General features: G+C 37.6%; 1 protein-coding gene across 3 annotated transcripts in view; it reads right to left on the bottom strand.

The window, feature by feature from the left end:
• Positions 1-19385, bottom strand: part of SEMA3C (semaphorin 3C) — a 118482-nt gene that overhangs the window by 21212 nt on the left and 77885 nt on the right. For all 3 annotated transcript variants that reach the window (XM_009086866.4, XM_018910325.3, XM_050970225.1), the window contains 6 exons: positions 18621-18740; positions 16725-16867; positions 14605-14719; positions 12266-12335; positions 9426-9570; positions 4453-4675 (listed from right to left, as the gene is read on the bottom strand). In XM_009086866.4, the coding sequence (XP_009085114.1) occupies positions 4453-4675; positions 9426-9570; positions 12266-12335; positions 14605-14719; positions 16725-16867; positions 18621-18740 (816 nt within the window). The remainder of the gene's footprint in view (positions 1-4452; positions 4676-9425; positions 9571-12265; positions 12336-14604; positions 14720-16724; positions 16868-18620; positions 18741-19385) is intronic.

The following is a 19385-nucleotide window of genomic DNA, read 5'->3' as shown; positions in this document are numbered from 1 at the left end:
GGAGTCTTCATGTTTAAAAGCAGAGGAAAAATGGGAGATTGTAATCATTTGAAAAGCATGGAATGCCACATGAACAGTGTCTGTTCCTGGGATTTATTTTGTTTGCTGTGCAGGTAAGCAAGGGATAAAATCCAGTGCATTAACTCTGGGTATGGAGCAGCCCCTGTGAGCACAGCACTTCTGTCTGGGGGAGCAAAGGGAACACTACATTTAGTTCACACCAAGGTGAAAAAATTACAGAGCTGCCTATGCCCTCCTGTGCCATGGCTACATGATGAAAACCACTGGGGCTGTTGGAACTCTGTACTGTTATTCTTCACTTGCATTCAGGAACTGATTTATTACTAAGGCTATAGAGGAGGAAGAGGGGAAAAGCTAAACATTTTGTGTGCTTTGCATCTGGCAAGACATAAAACACTCTGATTTCAAGCATGAGACAGGTCACTGACAGTGACAGACATGGCTGGAAACATCTCAGTTCAGCAGCAGTAACTCATCATTTGAGCTGAGTGTAATTGTCACCAGGTGTCAAGTCCCATTGTCTCTGGCTGTGGGGCTCCAGGCTCCCAAAGAAATTATCACATGAAATTTTCCTATACAATGTGGTTTTTGCATTTGCTGGGATGAACTGACACCAAAGCCAATCCCCTCTGCATTCCTTTTGACACTTAATATCTCTATCAAATCCTCCTGAGTCTCACAGAAAGCAGAGAATAAAGAAAACAAGTTGCTCCTCTCAGTGGCTGAAACTTGATCACTTTTATTTTAAAGGGCTGAGAAATGCAGTAACTTGCATTGCAATAATTTCTTTGGAGGAAAACCTTGGAAGGTATGAATGACCTCTGCCCTGCTCAGGAAGAATAATGCCTGCCCTCCACCTCACTGGAAAGCAGAAAATGATCCTTGTCTCCAGTGTAATGAAGAAGATAAAGCAATGAATATAAAGTACCAAGAGCTGCACTTTTTCTATCTGGTCCATGATGGGTCCTGTGCTGGTACACAGAGGAGATTAACATAAGAACAACCTGAGCTATGTTTAGTTTTTAACAGCTCACATGTGTGTATGAGGCCACACTGATCACCTAAAAACAGCCAGATGGTCATCAAAGGATAAAATGAATTACCTATGTTTACCTCTTGCAGAGTTATTAAAATGCTTACTATCAAATTGGGATTTCAAGGACATTTCAGCTTTTCAATAGTTTTCCAGCTTTTACTGTGACTGCTACTGTTATTTGCTTCCAAATAACATTAGGTGCTTACAGAGCATTTTAAAACAATGGCACCACAATACATTGGGAAAAAAATTCATTTGAAATATCTGCTCTAGCCTATCAATCTATTACTTTGACTAAATATAGTCATTTGTCAAAGAAGGAAACTAACAGTGAAGTATTACCAAGTTTTCTTGTGCAGTTGTGTAATAAGAGCAGGAACACTCTCTATCAACACTTCTGATATTTCTATAGTAGAAGACTTCTCCAGGAAAGGAGAAAAAACATCCTAACAGCTCACTAAGTCAAAAATTGGATCTGCATTCATTAAACTAAAGAGAAAATGTGGGTTTATGTTAGTGGTGGGGAGAGGGAAAGGAGAGGGAGAACCCACCCTGTAGAAAACCCTGTCCTAATTAGGTCAATTTATTATTTTCCAACAGCTGCAGATAGGATAGAGTCAAGAACACCTTAAAACTCATTTATTAATTTCCAGCCAAGAAAACAAAAATACCCAGATCAAAAACTTATTAAATTCTTTGAATAATTCATTGCCCTGACTATGCCTTATCATACACTAAGCATTCACTCTATCAGATGGAGACATGGTAAAGGTTTGGGGGAAAAACATGGAATCATAGAATTGTTTAGGGTGGGAAAGACCTGCAGGAACACCATTTGGGACCAGCCACCAGCTGGATGTAACTCCACTCCCCTCCACTCTCTGGGCCCAGCTGCCCAGCCAGTTTTATCCCCAGTGAACAGTGCTCCCATCCAGGCCATGATCAGCTGGCTTCTCCAGGAGAATGCTGTGGGAAATGGTGTCAAAGGCTTTGCTAAAGTCCAGGTAGACAACACCCAGATCCTCTCCCTCACCTCCTGTGTGGGTCACCCAGTGATAGAAGGAGCTCAGGCTGGTCAGGACCTGCCTTTCCCAAACCCATGCTGGCTGGGTCTGATCCCCTGGTAGTCCTGCACACACCATGTGATGGCACTCAAGATGATCTGCTCCATAAGCTTCCCAGCCATGAGGTCAGCTTGACAGGTTGTAGCTCCCCACATCCTCCTTGTGGCCCTTCTTGGGGATGGGCATCACATAATTTCCACTCAGCTGGGTCCTCCCCAGTTAGGCAGGACTGCTGCTAAATGATGGAAAGTGGCTTGGAGAGCACTCAGTATCCTTGGGTGGATCCCATCCAGCCCCAAGGACTTGTGTGCATCTAAGGGGTGTAGTAGACCACTTCTCCTTGGATTATGGAAGCTTCATTCTGCTTCTTATTCCTGTCTTCAAACTCAAGGGCTGGGAGCCTGCAGAACTGGTCTTGCTAATAAAGACTGAGGCAAAGAAGGCATCAAGTACTTCAGCCTTTTCACTGTTTCCAGTAAAGGATGGAAATTCTCCTTAACTCTCTTTCTGCTGTTAATGTATTTATAGAAACATTTTTATTGTCTTTTACAGCAGTAACCAGATTGAGTTCTTGCTGGGCTTTAGCCTTTCTCATTTTCTCCATCCAAAACCTCACATGAATTAAGTGGTTTTGTTTTCCTTTCACAGAGCTGCAGAAACCTGCAGCCTGTAGAAGAAATCTGGTGCAGTCCCACACTCAAAGCAAGTCCTGTTAGAGCAGGCTGCTCAATGCTATGTTCGTTGTGTTTTGAACCTTTTGAATCTCTGAAGATGGAGAATTCATAACCTCTCTGGATCCTTTTTCCACTGTTTGAAATCCCTCACCTTGGCACTGAGCACCCTGAGAAGAGTCCCTATATGACTTTTTCCCACTAGGTAGTTGTACCCACCCATTTGATAGCTGTCAACAGCATTAAAGTCTCCCCATAGCTTTCTCTGAACAAACACATTTTCTCAGCTTTTTCTCAAGCATCACATTATACAGTCCCTCAACTGATCTTGCTCCATTAGGTCAATGTTTTCTCTGTACTGGTGAGCCCTTAGCTGGGCACAGTACTTAAAAAAGGAGCCAAATACAGGAAAACAATCCCTTCCATCAACCTGTTGGTTGAATACACTTCTGCACACACAGCACAGTGTGCAGTTGGCCTCCTTTGGCACATAGGGACCCTGCTGATTTTGATAGTTGCAGAGGTTTCTATAAGAAGAGTGATGAGAGTTACTTTTAATCCTTTCCCTGTAGAAGTCTGACCTTCTTAAGAGGCTTTTTAGCACCCGCTTCCTAAATCTAATATAACAATATGGTTATTCCCAGCCCTATGTGAGTTTGTTGGCAGACACAGTTATTCTACAAGCAGAAAACAACCAGGGCCCCAATAATATGTGAACCATAAAAGCAATGCAAGCCATTTCTGTAATCATTTTCTGATGTTCAGGCATATATTTGTTCTCCTAGAGTTCTTTTCCTTCGTTCTACTTGAAAGTAAAAAAAAAGTAAAAAAGATTAGTCTTTGTGCTTATTGACCTCCAATGCCCTGTTAAACCAGTGTGAGTTTCAGATGTGAGTGAGTCTTAGGGTCTAGTCAGAGTACCACTCCACTTGTCTGCTTCAATCTAAAGGGTGTGATTCATATCAGAGTATTTAAAAAAAATCTAAATTGATCAGTGCAAGAATCACTTAACCTGTTCCCTGCAGAATTCAGACACATAACACCAGATTCAAATTTGATGTAAGTAAAAACAAAATGCAGGTTATATTAGACAGAAATTATTTTAGAATACTTGGATCAAGTTCTCTGTGTCCACTACTGCTAGGACTCAAACCATTTGTTTCTTTTTCTCTGCTAAGTACTTCCATATTACTACTGTTTTCTGGAGGAGTTGTTTCTGCCTTTGCAACATCTTGATCAGTTCGTGCTTTTCTTCAGAAGTAGCTTACACAGCATATATTAAATAATGATGGTGAGAGTATAAAAAAATTATAAAGCTAGATTTTGGTATTTTTTTTCTTGTGTTGCAGATCATCAAAATCTAATGTTGAATCATATTGCAGACAAACCGCATTCAAGAGAAGTATTGTAATTTAGATCCAATAAAATATATATCAGTGTTGTTTTTTGTCTCAAAACTAAGATCAATACATTGTACCTCTTGCACATAATGACGTCTATAGTAAAAAGAAAAATACACAGAATGTAAAGAGGATTCATGGATTTCTATAACATTTCTGTCGATTGCAAACATGTAAACAAACAGTTCTGAAAGCTATAAATTGTAAAAATCAGAGTTGATTGCAACAGAGGAAAATGAATGCTGCCAAATTTGTCTTACCTGTTCCAAGAAACAAGACGTGGTATCTCCCATCAGCAGCATTCACTCGATCCACAGCAATCTTTGTATACTTGTAGTCAGCTCCTATCCTGATGATTAATGGCCTCTTGTGGATTGGGTAAATGGGATTAAACATCAAAGGGTGATTCCTAATGAAGGTCACAACATCGTCTGGAAACTCTTTGGTTGTCCGCACATTGGGTGTGAAGGCTCCTCCTGGACACTGCAAGGAACATGCAAAGATGATCAGTACTTATCATCTCTCAGAGAGTTTTCATCTCCAGATCATTTACAAATATGGACAGTTAGTTGACAAAGGAAATTCCCAAAAAGAGCACTTCAGACTTGTTTTGGCCAAGTTTTGGCACTTGGCCAAAACTTACTATATTCCAGTAAGGGGAATGAAGTGTTCAATAGCTACACTTTTAATTCCCATCACTTTTGATAAAACAAACAAAAATGTATTTTTGCACTTTCAAAAATCCAGCTTGATGGCAAAGATCTTTACTTCTGAACCTATTTCTACATGTTTTATGCTTCTAAACTGCCTGTTGGAAAAAAAAATCCAAGAGATTGGTATGGGAAGATATCAAACTTATGCATCTTTTTTTTTTTTTTTTACAGAATTAGTTCAAAGGCAGAAAACAAAATCTGATACTTAATTGCAATTTGGCCAATATCCCTCTTTCATTTTGTTTATTATTAGACGATTAAAGGGCCTGCAACTCATCTTCATTTGAAAGAGAAATAACATGGAGTTGATGAGGGACTCCCATAACAACTTATTTATATCTGAAAAGGTTGTCTATACATTCCTCTATGCCTCAGGAGTAACTGAAGTCCATGAATACTTTGGATGCTTCTTTAAATATAGTGAAGAACCATCCAAATAATCATCCCAGAGGCATTCTGGGCCTCACGAGAAAATAAAAGCCATCTTAGAAAACTCAACTCTTTACTGAGTTTGAAACCTAAAGGAGACTGTGAAGAAATCAGAGCTATGTCAGTAATTGGTACAAAGTTCTCCATGTACTTATGTTAATTTAATTGATTTTTTTCCAGCTACCACTACCTCACTTCTTATTGCTGCTCCTGAGCTTTCATTTTTTCCCCTTACCATATTTCTGAGCTGTGAAATGCTCCTCAGAGTAGTGAAGATATTCAGAAGTGTTTCCACACAGTATTTTTCCAATGGGAAAATGATTTGATCAAAAAAAAAGCATTTGATGGAAATTTGTTTATTTTGATGAGGGCCATTCTTACATCTAGGATGGAATTTCTGGTCAAAACCACAGACACAAAATAGCCAGTAGCTTAGGGAGAGATTTACCTCACCTGACTCCTACTCTCTTAAAGTCAGGCATTTATTCTTAGGTTTCCTCTGTAGTCAGTAATTCAGACTGAACACCCTGCTTTTAGATGGCTAAAATTACATAAAATGAATCATATTCTGAGAGACATGGAATCTCTCTGGGGATATGTGAGTCATGTGTCCAACCTACCTGATGAGCTGCAATGTTAGAATTTGGGTTTTCACCTCCCGGGGCATCCCCGTAACCACAGGCAGGAGTGCCTGTTCTACCCTCACTGCTAAAAGCTGCTCCATATTGTGCACCCAACAAACTACTCATTGGGCATACCAGGAAACCACTAGAGAGGGGACTTTAGCTTAAACACAGGCTTTAGAGTCATCTTCTGGCTCAGTTAGGAGTTAATTATTTATACAAAGTAGAACAGCTCTGGTAGGAGCTCTCAAAAAGAAGTTGCTCTGGCATCAGTGCCCTTCAGTAAGAAGAACCAGAACTCAGCTCAGACAGGGGCTGTTTCTTTCATCTAACATCCTTGCTGATTTATTTTTCTGGGCTCATATTTATCCTAAGGGTTTTGTTTTGGCTCTCATTAGAAAAGATGCTCTATGTTAATGCTCTAGGATTGCTCACAAAGTTCAATTCTTATTATCTTGCTTGCTCTATCCTCTCCGGCATATTCATCCACATTCCAGAAAATGTATGGAACTATCTGTTAAGATTAGCAATAAATGCTTAAAAAAGAACTGCATTAGTCATTAGCAAGATTGGTATTGCTTTGCCAGACCTCAGTTCCTTTCAAGAGGGATTCTGTTTCACAAACAGTTCAACTTAAACTTTTCTGTCTCACATAGCTCAATTAGAAGTCTTTCTCTGATACTTTCAACCCTTCTGTTATTGAGTTGGAGTCATAAGACTTTTGTCTGTGACTTCTTGCAAAAATGTCTGTGCTATGATTCACACCAGCATGACCCTAAAAACTTACATTATATCATTGTTCCAAGCAAAGCTTTTACAAACATGTTTAATCAATTAATTCTTTTGCTAAACCAGTGACAAGCAAAAGATGATATTGAAGAAACCCATAAGCTCTCCCTTTCCTGGAGGGATTGAATGGGCATCCTTCACAGCTCATTCAAGAACTTGTTTACACAATTTCATGTTTACACTTGATTATCAGAACCCTTTAATGTACAGCATATTCTCCAATATGCTGTAGGTACAAAAACTATTTCTGCAAACTCTGAAGAATGGGAACTACCCTCAAACATCACTGAGTTTAGTAGCAAGCTGCCAATTATGTATTTCTTTTTCCATAAGTAAGTTTTGCTTGTGGAGAAATAAGAAACCACTGGTATTTAGTGAAGGCCAGCCAAACACTGCAGAGTTGATCATGGCCAAAAGAATGTATTGCTTCATTTAATCCTACTGAAGCTACACTGAAGCCTTTCCATTGTTTATCCAGTGTTCTGCAACATGATGAACTTTCACTTCTACCCAGAGGTTTAGCATGAATATCTTTTTAGGCAACTGCAAAGTAGGATTTTCCATGTCATATAAAAAGCCATCCCTGTCTAGTCCAGCATCCCAGAAGTTACCAAAAAAGTACATTCCAGAGAAAAGAAGATCAAGCCCCACAGACTGCAAACTTGGCTAATCATTTCAAATCTTGAGCACAAATTCTGAGCAGCAAAAAATCCCCACATCCCAATTTTCACAAATGCTTTGGAAAAATAAAGTTTGTAGCATACATTGAAAAGTGGAATTTTTTTTTTGGCAGTGAAATAAAAGCAAAGCCAAAGAAATTTTATCTCAGAAAATATGACTTAGGGATACTGTGTTGTGGCTGAATCATGAGGAAGCACAAAAGCCAGTGATCCAAAATGAGCAATGGTCATCTAAAGGAATCTCTATGAGATACAATATAAGAATTTATCTTCCAATTCAGAGCTCATGGGCATATCTGGAAAGTGTACAAAGTTTCTGTCACCATGTTAAATCCAAATCTGATTTTTTTCCCCTTTCTGTTGTGTTGCCCAATTTCTTTAGGTCCAGCTGGAATACCTCGTAAGCCTCCATGAGGTGAACCAAGAAAAACATGGCAGTGGTTGAGGAAACACATACAGACAAAACACTCTGAAGCTGCAAGAAACTCTGAAATGTGACTAATGTGAAACTTGCTGTTTAAATGGGTCCTTTTTTTAAAGCCTCAGTGCACTCTTGAGATTAGAGCTGTATGAACTAATTGCAAGGAAAGACCAATGCTAGCATTAGACCTTAGTGGAATGTCAGGTATTGATTAGTTAATTCTAGAGATCTGGGAATGTAAAGTCTTAACTCTTACAGCCAGCAGCAACTGCACTAAATTGTCGTGAAGAATTGTGTGAACAGGGATTGTGTGAACAGGGAGAGCTATTCCATGTATCTGAGCTATTCTATGTATGAGAGAGAAAGAAAAAAAAGAACAAGGTTTTGCAGCATAAAGATAAATCAGACTGAAATAGTGATATGGTTAAGGATTCCCATAGGGACTGGCAAAATTAAAATAAAATTTAATTTCCTGTGATGAATGGAAAAGAACCAAAGTTTTATTCTAAATAATATAACTGTATTGTTGAGAAATAATTTATGATTCTCTGCATATTTATTTTGTTCTGATACTTGAGAAACTGTAAGACTTCATAGGAGTCAACACACACCCACACAACCATATTTCATTTAGCAAATATGGATTCAGAGATGATTCTAGAGAAAGTTCATGCATTCTTTATTAAATGAACTGTAACATCTTGAAATATCAGATGTTACATTTCTGCTACATATAAATTAAGAACAGTTAAAAAAGGTAAGTAAATAAAGAAAGAATAAAGTGGATTAACAGCAATTTGTATACATCATGAATTGAAGAGTGAGAAGAAACAATAGTTTTGTTTAAATATTTCATGAGATGCTCACAACTCGGAAACAGAGCTAGCTCTAATTGTGTACAGAATTTTTTGGAAGATTAAAAACACCCCTGACAGAATGAAAGGAAGTCGTGAAAACAAGGCACACAAAAAGCATTTTTACAAGGAAGGTGATGGTGAACTGCATGGCAAGAAAATGCTTTTATTTCTAGGTCTCTCTTCTAAGATTCAGAACCTGGCATGGTATGACTTAGTCAAGTGACAGGTCCCAGAAACCTTGTTCTCTAAATCTCCCACTACATCTCCTAAGCACCTGAGTAGAGGTGCAAGATTCTAGAGAACTAAAGAAAATCCAAGCAGACAGAAGATAGACTTACAGACATTTGGATTCAGCCTGTGGAACACTAACAATTCTATCTTTGCATGCTTGTTTATTTAGCTACATTTTGCTCAAATGTACTCCCAAAACGGAAATGCGCTTGCAAACAAGGGAACTATCATCTAATGAATAAATTCTTATCACCTTTGAAGCAGAAAGAACAACTAACATTCTACATGACTTTTAATTCTTCCTAGAAGACTTCTAGACACAACATGATTTGCAGTTGGATTTGCAGGCAACTGAAAAGCAAATAAAATAGTCCTGAATTGTAACTGTCACAGTCACATACAGACTTTTCTCCTGGAATAAATAATATTTATTTATGCATTAAACAAAGACAAGCAATTGGCAAGACTGAATAAACATCTTTGTACTTACAGTGCCAGGTCGTGGGTATGGAATTCTGCCCTGATATGGAATCAGCTGGTGGTTTGGGCCCTCCTTGTGTGCAAATGGTCCATTGAACACAGTCTGGATGTCAGACAGATGATACACACACACAGCTGAGCCTTTAAATATGGAGCTGGAAGACAAGAGAAAGTTAGCATGGCAATCTACCAACCTTTTTTCAGCTTTTCCATAACTGTGCATGGTCCAATGATGAAAGATACCTCTAACATAAAATGATATACAATTTATTGCTTTTATATTGATTTAAAACATTTTAAATCAACTAATCTAGCTGCCCAATATGCACCACTACTTCTTAAGACTTAGCACCTTTCTGAACAGTGAACTGGAAAAAGAGAGAGGCAGGCACTACCCTACTGTGCAAAAGGAAGATTGCAGATATTTCCTAATGCTAAATATAGAAGAAATATAATCCGGCTGCAGTTAAATCTATGGCAAAAATATTGCTGACTTCAGTGAGGCAGGAGTTTTATAAACTTTGTACTGCCAAGCTCAGCACAGGTTTCCAGAACTCCTACCAGTATATTAACCACAAGATCTCCATGAGCCTCTTAAAATACATGGCTAAAATATTAATCAAAACATCCAGAGCAATTACAAATTTTTTGGATTATTATAATCAGTTTCCAGCTTTTTTGTGGTTTTTTTTTTTTTTTTTTTTTGTTTTTTTGGTTTTTTTTTCAAAAAAAAATGGGGACAAGATGAGGCTGTGAATGAATTACTCCTCTATAGTCCTCATATCCACCCATAAAACTGGTCTTCAGAAGACCCAAGTTTGAAGCTTCCTGAGGGAAACCCAGGGATTCACCTAAGAAAAGGGCATGTTCTTCCCACTGCTCTAGATTCAGACATGGGTCCAGGTAGCACAATCCCTGAATGGTCTCCATCACCTCATGATGATGAAGGGCACAAGGGGAAAAATTTCCAGACTGATACTAAGGCTGACTACAGTGATTAAGCTCCCTCATTTTTCCTCTCGCTGCATGCAAGGTTTGCAGTATTTATTTTTAAAAAATGGAAACTCCAGACAGTCTAAAATCTGCCTAGTGTTAGCTGTAGGATGAAGATAATCCAAGTAACTGTTTCCAATTGAAGAAGAAAAAACACTCCAGAAAAAAGACTGAAAACATTACACATAGTGTCTAAACAATAGAAGTGAAATCCACACTGCTCTCAGCTATATATGGATTAGCAGAACGAACCTTTTACATGGATTATGGTATTTGTGGAAATTTTACTAGGTATTAATAGATTTTGAGAAATGCATTTAGTCTTTCCAGATGTTTTATGTTAGATTTACAGCATATTATGACACTAAGATAATTTAGCTCAGTATTACTCAGTTTCCATCTGTATGATTTAGATAAAAATGCTAGTAGCTACTACTTTCTGTGAAGTTTCTCTCTTGCTACTGTTATGAGTTGGAAGTCGACAGAGATGAAGATACAGGAACTATTAGGGAGTAAAAATCCTTATGGTTTCTGTATTTAACTAGGTAACATGTTTTACCTAGAGTTGAACAAAAATAAAGGAAGAATAGACCAACACATGTGCAAAAACTTCTCAATAGAGAGAGAAAACAGCTTGAGAGCCAGGAAAAAAGGAAGGTTTCTCTTGTCACCTTATATGTTCCTGTGATTTAAATCTTACTTCCACTGACATATACCAAAATTAGGTAGAAGTATTTCCAGTTCAGTCATGTTGCACCCCCAACCTAATTATAAGTGTGGTTTTACTACTAAACATAAAGTCATCCTTTTTTATTTTTGTGAAATAGGAATTATAGATAGCACCTAAGTTTACAACTTATGTAATGGGTTTTTTTTCCCAATTAAATATCATAGAATCACATTCTCCTATCATATTTATACATTTGAGTGAGCAGACCCCTATATCCCAGTGAAAAAAGTCTTGGAGAAAAAAAAATCTGAAAGGATTTTTTTTCTAAAAATTGCCATTAAAGGAATTATTAATAATAAATTACATAATTTATTAAGAAGACTTCTATGAATGTAAGAAATAACTATAATCTATAATAAATAATAACCTATAATCTAAATAATAAAGGGTAGCATATCAGAAATCAGGGGATAGTAACCAATTTTACTTTTTGTTAACACTACCCAGTGAGGGCAAGAGGAAAAATAAAAAAATAAAGGCAGAGGTGGAAGAATCTGTTGGTCCACCTGGAGTCTTTGTGGAGAGTTTCATTATAGTAAGCCATATCTAGGTGCTTCCACCACCCTTAGGAGCTCAGTAAACGCTTTCTGAACCAGACAGTAGGTGAATATAATTGACTGGAAACAGGGGGCTGCAAGGAGGTGACCAGATGCCACCTAAGCTTGTCCTTTTGTAGCCAACTGAAGCCAATATGGTTATTTACCATCTCTGTGATCATCAGCCAGCTGAGAGACTGGAAATGATTTGCATGAATTCATGTAAGATATCCTGGTTTGATCCTTCAGGGTGCTGGATGTTCTTCAGGAGGTGCTAAGTGCTCTCAGATGCCACATGAGTTCACTGCCTTGAAGTCATTTAGCTTTCCACTGCTGAGCAGTGACAAGTGGCCCTCCATGGAAATGTTTTCCCAGTGGCAGCTGACAGTATGTCAGGAAGCAGTTTGCTCCAAGAAGCACAGCTCTGACATAGATACCAACAGCAATGATCCTGAGACTCCTGCATGCAAACCACAGCCACGGCACACACACAGAATTGCCCAGCACAGCCTCATCCACAAAATATCAGTTTCACCTTTCATGCAGAAATTTAGGCAGTTCAGGTAATTTTTTTCAAATCTCCATGTTTACCTTGAGGTTGTAAAAATTCCATACACGAGCGTTGTTCTGGGGTTATCTGTCTCTAGGAGAAACACATCCTCTGAAAGAAAGAGAAAGAAAAACATTTTGAATAGTAAGAAAAACTTTATTTTCCAATTTAATTGATGATGTTAATCCTTCTAAACTCAACAGTAGTTTTATCTCAGACTTGAATGGGGAAAAGGAGATTTTCCACATGAACAGATCATATATGCATAAATCTAGCATTTAAACACTCAGAAACAAATTTGGAAATTAACTCCATGCCCTCTAGCCTTATAGAGACAGACGGCAAAGAATTTCAAATACATTCAGGATCTATGTCACACATTTTTCTCAGCTGTATCTTGTTTCAGCAGGTTGTTAAGCAGTAGGAAAACATTTAAGTTGCACTAGGTTAAAGACAAAGAGTTCCCATAGATGGATGTAATCAAAACCAGGGAAATTAGGTGTTTTATTGTCCAGAATGCACTGAAGTGCCCTCACTAGAGCATTTTCAACATGATATGAATGTCAGACAGCTTTGCAGTAAAGACTGTGAGAGATGTAAAACTCCTGCCTCCTGTTGTGTAGTGATTTATTGACTGCACTGTGCAAAGCTGTACCTCCTCACTGAAATGAATTTACCCACTATTACCTCTGATCTGCTGATTTTTTTTTTACACTTCAGTGAAAACTACTTTAATCTCTGACAGTTTCTCCTTACAAATGTTTTTAATAACTATAATCATGCTACCTCTTAAACTTAATTTACAACTCAAAAAAGACTGAACTGTGTGAGCTTTTTATCACAGAATATGTTCTTTCGCTATCCATTAATTCATGGGGCTCTTTCATTTAACCCGCTGAATTTTTTAAATATTCTTTTCAATATGTCAAAAGCAAAAGACTTCACCATGCAGAACTGGAAGTGTTATACTCTCCTGAATTATACATGAACACAGAATCATGTTTGCTCTCTCCCCATTTTCTGAATTTCCAGCTGTGACTGTATTCTTCCCCTTTGCTAGGGAATTGTGCTGGGAGCCCATGCTGAGAGCATTGTCTCCTATTCACTATGGCCCTACATATTGTCATACAAGAAACTAAAAGCAGTTATCCTACTGCTTTGTTGAAGAGGAGGGGGTTGGTAAATCACAGATCTGAAAGATGAGCTGCTGTGGCAGAGCTGAGGCACTGCAAACTTCAGAAAATCAGTCCTCCAAGCACCTTGCACATTCTGAGCTAGAGCAAGTTAGGATCTGCTCCTAGGCCCAATCAGGTTCCATTGAAACCCTGAATTAAAACAAGCACCCCAAACAGTTGAAAATATATAAACTCAAGAAGACTCCAAACCCCATTTGCTATGGTGGAATCAGGAATAATAAAAAGGAAAAGAGAGAGGATACAATGGAGACAAAATCAGAACCAAATGCGGACCCAGTGCAGGGTACATTATAATATTCACATTCACATTCACATTCATATTTAATTTACATTATATTTATATTTATAGTTATAGGTATATTTATAGTTATATTTATAGGTATATTTATAGTTATAGGTATATATAGATTTATGTTTATATTTATATTTTATATATTTATATTTATAGTAAAGCACATACCAAAACTTCAATAACATGAATTTAGAAGTATGATTTTGCACATCTCAACTACAGAAAACCCAGAATTTGGAACTTTCTGGTAGTGTTGTAAGGAATGTAGGCATCAAGCTATGCATCTATTAATTCCTTCATTAAAAGAAACCTCTTTTCATTGCTGTATAGATTGTGCATTGAATATTTCTAGTATTTTTCACAAAATAGTTGAAACAAAAACTTTTATGACTGAATATTCCTGAAAAATAATACTATGGAGAGTGCTATTGCTAGTGCCACTAACAGGATTTATCAGCATTATCTTGAATTACCAAACTGATGACTCTGCCCTGTGATCAAAAATAGAAAAAATGCATTATGGAAAAGCTGTATGTTACACAGTGCTGTAAGAAACAGTTTCAAAGGGATGTTAAGAACCCTCTAATGTAATCCAAGCCAGCAGCAAAACATAAGAGAGTCACTTAGATGTTTCCTTCCAATAATTAATCCTTTACATACATCATTGTTTTACACAGTCAAGATTAATTACCTTAATTACCTTATAATTACACAGACTTATGAAGAATTTATTTTTGCTGTCACAAAACTGCAAGGGGAATTTTGTCATGGGCTTCTAGTGCTGTGATTTCACTGTTACCAACTTGACTAAGAAACTGAATGAAAATCAGTCATCAAATATGCACAAGGCATAGCATTTAGATGGAATTTTAAGGAATGTTTTCTGTGATACCTAATTCATCAAAATAAGTTTCTGTTCCATCTTCATCCATTACTGAGCACACAAGTCTTGCTTTCAAGAATGTTGTCCACTTGTTCACGAGGCTGCGCTGACCACCTGTGTCATTCTGGAAAGGAACATTGTTTTCAGAAAATAGGAAATAAAACACAGCTAACATTTTACTGGGCTTTCCCACATTTTTCTCAGGTTAATTCATTATCTAGATAATTATCTGGTAAATTTAATATTAAAAAATAGATAGGACAAAGCCAAATCCCCTCATCTAAGCATTCTATATGCAGAACAAACCAAGAACTAGTTTTCTGAGTGGACTTTCTCTGCTAGGCTAGCAGGATTGGAGGGTTGGGCAGTAGATTTTTGTGCATCAGCAATCTATGCTGTTCTGACTGGAAGTGACTGTGGAGCTCTACATCACCCAGTGACACCCAGGATAAAGTCCATGCTATCTCTAAAAGGTCTCATGGTTCTATGCAGGGATGTTTTTTCTAGTCCTGACAGCAGCATAGCTGCACCTGACCTAGTGAGCACACCAGCACATGAGGTGGATGCTCTGAACAGTATTCAGCAATGATAGCTAGTCTGGGTCAAGCTAGTGATGCACTGTTGCAGGTCTTGCTAGCTTGGCAAGATGGCTTGCTCACAGCTCACTCATGGATCTTTCCAATTTTCCATTAGTCAGGGTGGGAACTGTAACTGCCAAACCAGGTGATGCAGCCCTGAGGTGACAGGTCCTGACCAACTGTGCTGGTGAATGCCTTATATAAGAGCAGTGTCCTTCAAACTGCACAAAATGATGTCACCCAAGGAAAGAGAAAAACCAAAATGTAGAAGCTACTGAAATGGGATTTCAATAAAGTGCTGTGCATGTGTCACTGATGCTGCTGGAGTTGGTAATCCAACATTTGGGGTGACTCATAAGGAGACTTTTCGATGGGTTATATATTTTGTCAGTCTTAAAGGTGATAATACATGAATATGTGTACAAGTATACAAATATGGCTCAGATTTATTTTAATTTCCCTTGGGATTCTGCCACTGGCTTCAGTGTAAATCTAAAAAGGCTTAGGTCTTTAAAAAAATCATTTGGGCTTCATCATAACAGTAAAAAACCTAATACAGCCATAATTGTGTGAAATGTCTTCTTGCAAAACCCAAAAAGGCCTTTAGGCACTCTCACTAAAATACAGAGAATGGAGATTATAAAAGAGATCACATGCCTCAGCATATTGACAGAAAAGGACAAACACCTTCCCACCCAGGTACAACAACATCACAAAGCATCAAATTCTAAAGAAAACCCAAATTAAAGACAGAGACTATATAAACACTCACAATGAACTTCCTGAAGCATTCCAAAAGAAGGAATGAATAGGCTAGCAGCAATTGTGCATTTATAATTTTTCTCTCATTAAAAAAAAAATTGATTTCACAGAGATATTAATAGCTGCTTCAATCATTTTTCATCTACAGTTGATTAGAGATACAAAAAAAAAAAAAAAAAAAAAGAAATAGAGACAATGAGGAGTGCTGTGAAAAAAAATTAATTATTGCCCAGGAATAGCCGCAACTCCTGAATTTAAATTTCCTGTGCACATTTTTAAAGTTAGGCTCACACATGCATCAATGTAAGCAAGCAGAAAGAACAGATGTAAAAATGAAAACTGCATTTGAAAGTTAAATCCACCAGTTTAAAAGCTTGGTATTTCTGATGTGCATGAACCATTTTGAGTGTGTATGTGTGAATGCCTTCACTGCTTAAAGTTCATTTTTATATAAGAAAACAATTTGTCTTATTTGTGCTAAGGACAGCAAGTTGGAAAACTCAACACTGGTAACTATTCTGACTCAGTCAGAGAAATACACAAATCCCTGAACCTCTACACTTCCATATTCTTACAAGTATAGTTAGATATATACAACCTGCAGTTAGATATATATAACCTGTTCAGACCCTAGCTTTGAGCTAAGTAACAGCGCTTCTTAATTATGAATGGTGACACAGAAACAGGAAATTTGGTCAAACCAAAAGCTTTTCCAACATTTAGTCTTTTAGATTATCATGTCACACTAGCAGTTTATCCCAGCAACCTGGTAAACAAAACAGTTCTTACTGGGCACACTCTTGCAATCATTGAATGAATTTGCTTTGTGCTGCCGCTGTTGTCTGTGAGTCTTTCTTTGAAGAAGAAGTAGATTTTGGCATCATTGGGGTCAGTGCCATCTGGGATAACATGAGCATCCACAAAAATAGGCTCTGAAACAAAAAAGTTTACCGAAAGGATGAAACCAAAAGATGTATAAGTATAAGCAATGAATGATTTGACATTTACTGACTGCTTCAAGGAAGTGCTGAATATACCAAATATCAACAGGTAAATGGCTCCATGCTGGTAGCCATATGTGCTTGCATCCTCAAACTTTATTTCACAGCAAATTTTTGGAGGAGCAGCCCAGTTGCAATGGTATTGGATTACTGCAGAGACCCAAAGATTTTGAGGAAGAAGGAAGAATCAGGGTGTTATCTGGGGCTCTTAAGGAAAGTCTCATTGAGACAAAACTTAAAATAAAGCTGGAAGAGCTTAGGAATATAACAAATAAGGTTCAAAAATAAGAGAGGAAAACAATTTGTGTAACCCAGAAAAGGATAGAAGGGTAGGCAAATGCTTGAGCAGCATTTGACTTCGTATCAGAGGCTGGTAAACATAATCAAATGTATGTGTAAAACACTACAAAGGAGAATTAGGGAGAGAACAAACTAATTTATAACCTTAACAGCAAACATATAATGGACAGTGCAGGAGCCCTAGAATACCTCCTTTGACTGAAGGAAGAAGTGGCCCTTCTCCCTGCATGAAGGCTTTGTCTTTTCAATGATCATGCAAGATTGCTTGTTCAGTTGAAGTGCAGTACAAAGTTTGAAACAATCTGATACAAAGGCTGAATGTCTGACATAAAACTCATTTTGAACTGCAGCATTTTTTTGTTCACATAAGTCTATTCTCAATTAATATAACAAAATGTCATGACTCTGGCTCTAAAAGAACACGGAGATAAATTGTACTTTTAAGTACCTGTTTTGAACAGGTAGATTTTCCAGAAATTAGCCATTTTTAAATTTTCTTTTTCTTTAATTCATTTTAGGATGCACACATTAGGGTGCACAGGTAAATGTAAGAATGTATAACAAAAACAAAAAAAAGAGAGCAGATGTAGATTCCTTTTCATAGTGAAATGAATTTGTGAATGAAATCTTGTGATTTCATTGTAGTCACAGCCAGACAAGAATAATAAGTTGCCATAAAAATATTAAGACAAAACCATTGTAACTTTTTACTTTAATATACCCAAAGGCTTTTTAAATCTGTAACTGCTGTGTTAGGTGGTTTATAACCTTTCATAGCTACCTCTGCTCAGAGGGGTTGCTACCATTTTAATTTAAATTGGTTTCATTGGAAGGAGTCTTCTGACCAGTAAAGACAGGGAGAATTTTCACAGTGATGTCAGTGAATCAAATAATGATTCCACTCAGAAATGAGTTTTTGAGTTCTCTGACAGTGGGACACTCTTCTGCACACATTTTGAATGCAAGTAGTGGTGAATCTTCTGTGTAGAGTTGGATCACCTTGAATTATCTGAAGCTGGCGGCTTAGAATCAAACACTGATTTAAGGCAATATCTGATTCATTACAGGTGAGGGCACTTCTCTAGAAATCAGACTGCCTCCAATTGCCATTGGAAAGGTTTTCATACACTTGACCACAAAAGAGCTTGGTTCAGCCTCAATGCAAAAAAAGGCCCTCAGGTAGGGTCTAGGAGCTTGGTTCCTGCAGAAATCCCTCTACATCTGTGCATTGCCTACAGTTTGTATTTACACACATTTCTTCATGGTTCTTTATAAATTCAGTTCAGAGACAAGCTCTTTAAAATATAAGGTCTTTTTTTAAGCAAATGGAAAGCAGAATCTCTGTGATACCCATTAAAACTCTGATAAATTGAAGGCATCTCACCACTCAGCCACTTGGAGTTGTGCTGGTCAGTCCTCACTGCATTCCTCCTGGTTAGACTGCGAAAAATGGCTGCATCTGTCCCCATGAAATCAATATACATTCCTGAAAAAAGCTCTTCATCTGTAAAGAATTGAAATGGAGGGAGAATTGTTATGACTTCTGGGAAAAAAGTTTATTTTATATTCATCAGATCTTTATTTACACAGGAGTCTATACAGACAAATACGGGGTCATGGGAATGAGGTTTTCTCTGATTTACAAAGACTCAAACTAGAATGCATGAGAGTAATCAAATTTTTCTTAGAGACTTTATGGAACTGTACCATTACATGCCACAGCAGAGCTGCATACATTGGAAACCATTCTTGCTAGGAAGTTCAGTTGCCCCATTTGTACTGCTAAGAACCACTGGAGAATCAGGCTAGTGTTATCAAAAAGTATCACATTCAATATATTAAGCATGCACTTCAAAGAATTTTTTTTTTTTTTTTGGTTAGGAAAGTAGTTGAAGTGACTGGGTTGAATTTATTGCTGCTGTAAATTGGCACAACATCTATTGCAGTCAGCGGATCAGTGCCAATTTTTACCAGCAGCATTGTTATGGCTGCCCCAGGCAGCCTCAAGCTGACTTCAGTATTGCAGAGGCCAGACAATCATATCACTGAACTTTACTCAGAGTAATACAGAGCAACAGTTGTCCCCTGTTGTGTACTTGGTTCTAAGTAGAGGGTCATTATGCTTGAGCAGAATGAGACATGCAACTCC

Source organism: Serinus canaria, chromosome 1A, assembly GCF_022539315.1.
Source record: "Serinus canaria isolate serCan28SL12 chromosome 1A, serCan2020, whole genome shotgun sequence".
Classification (NCBI taxonomy): Eukaryota; Metazoa; Chordata; class Aves; order Passeriformes; family Fringillidae; genus Serinus; species Serinus canaria.
The sequence above is the reverse complement of the archived record's forward strand: the minus strand, read 5'-3'. Positions and strand labels throughout refer to the sequence as shown.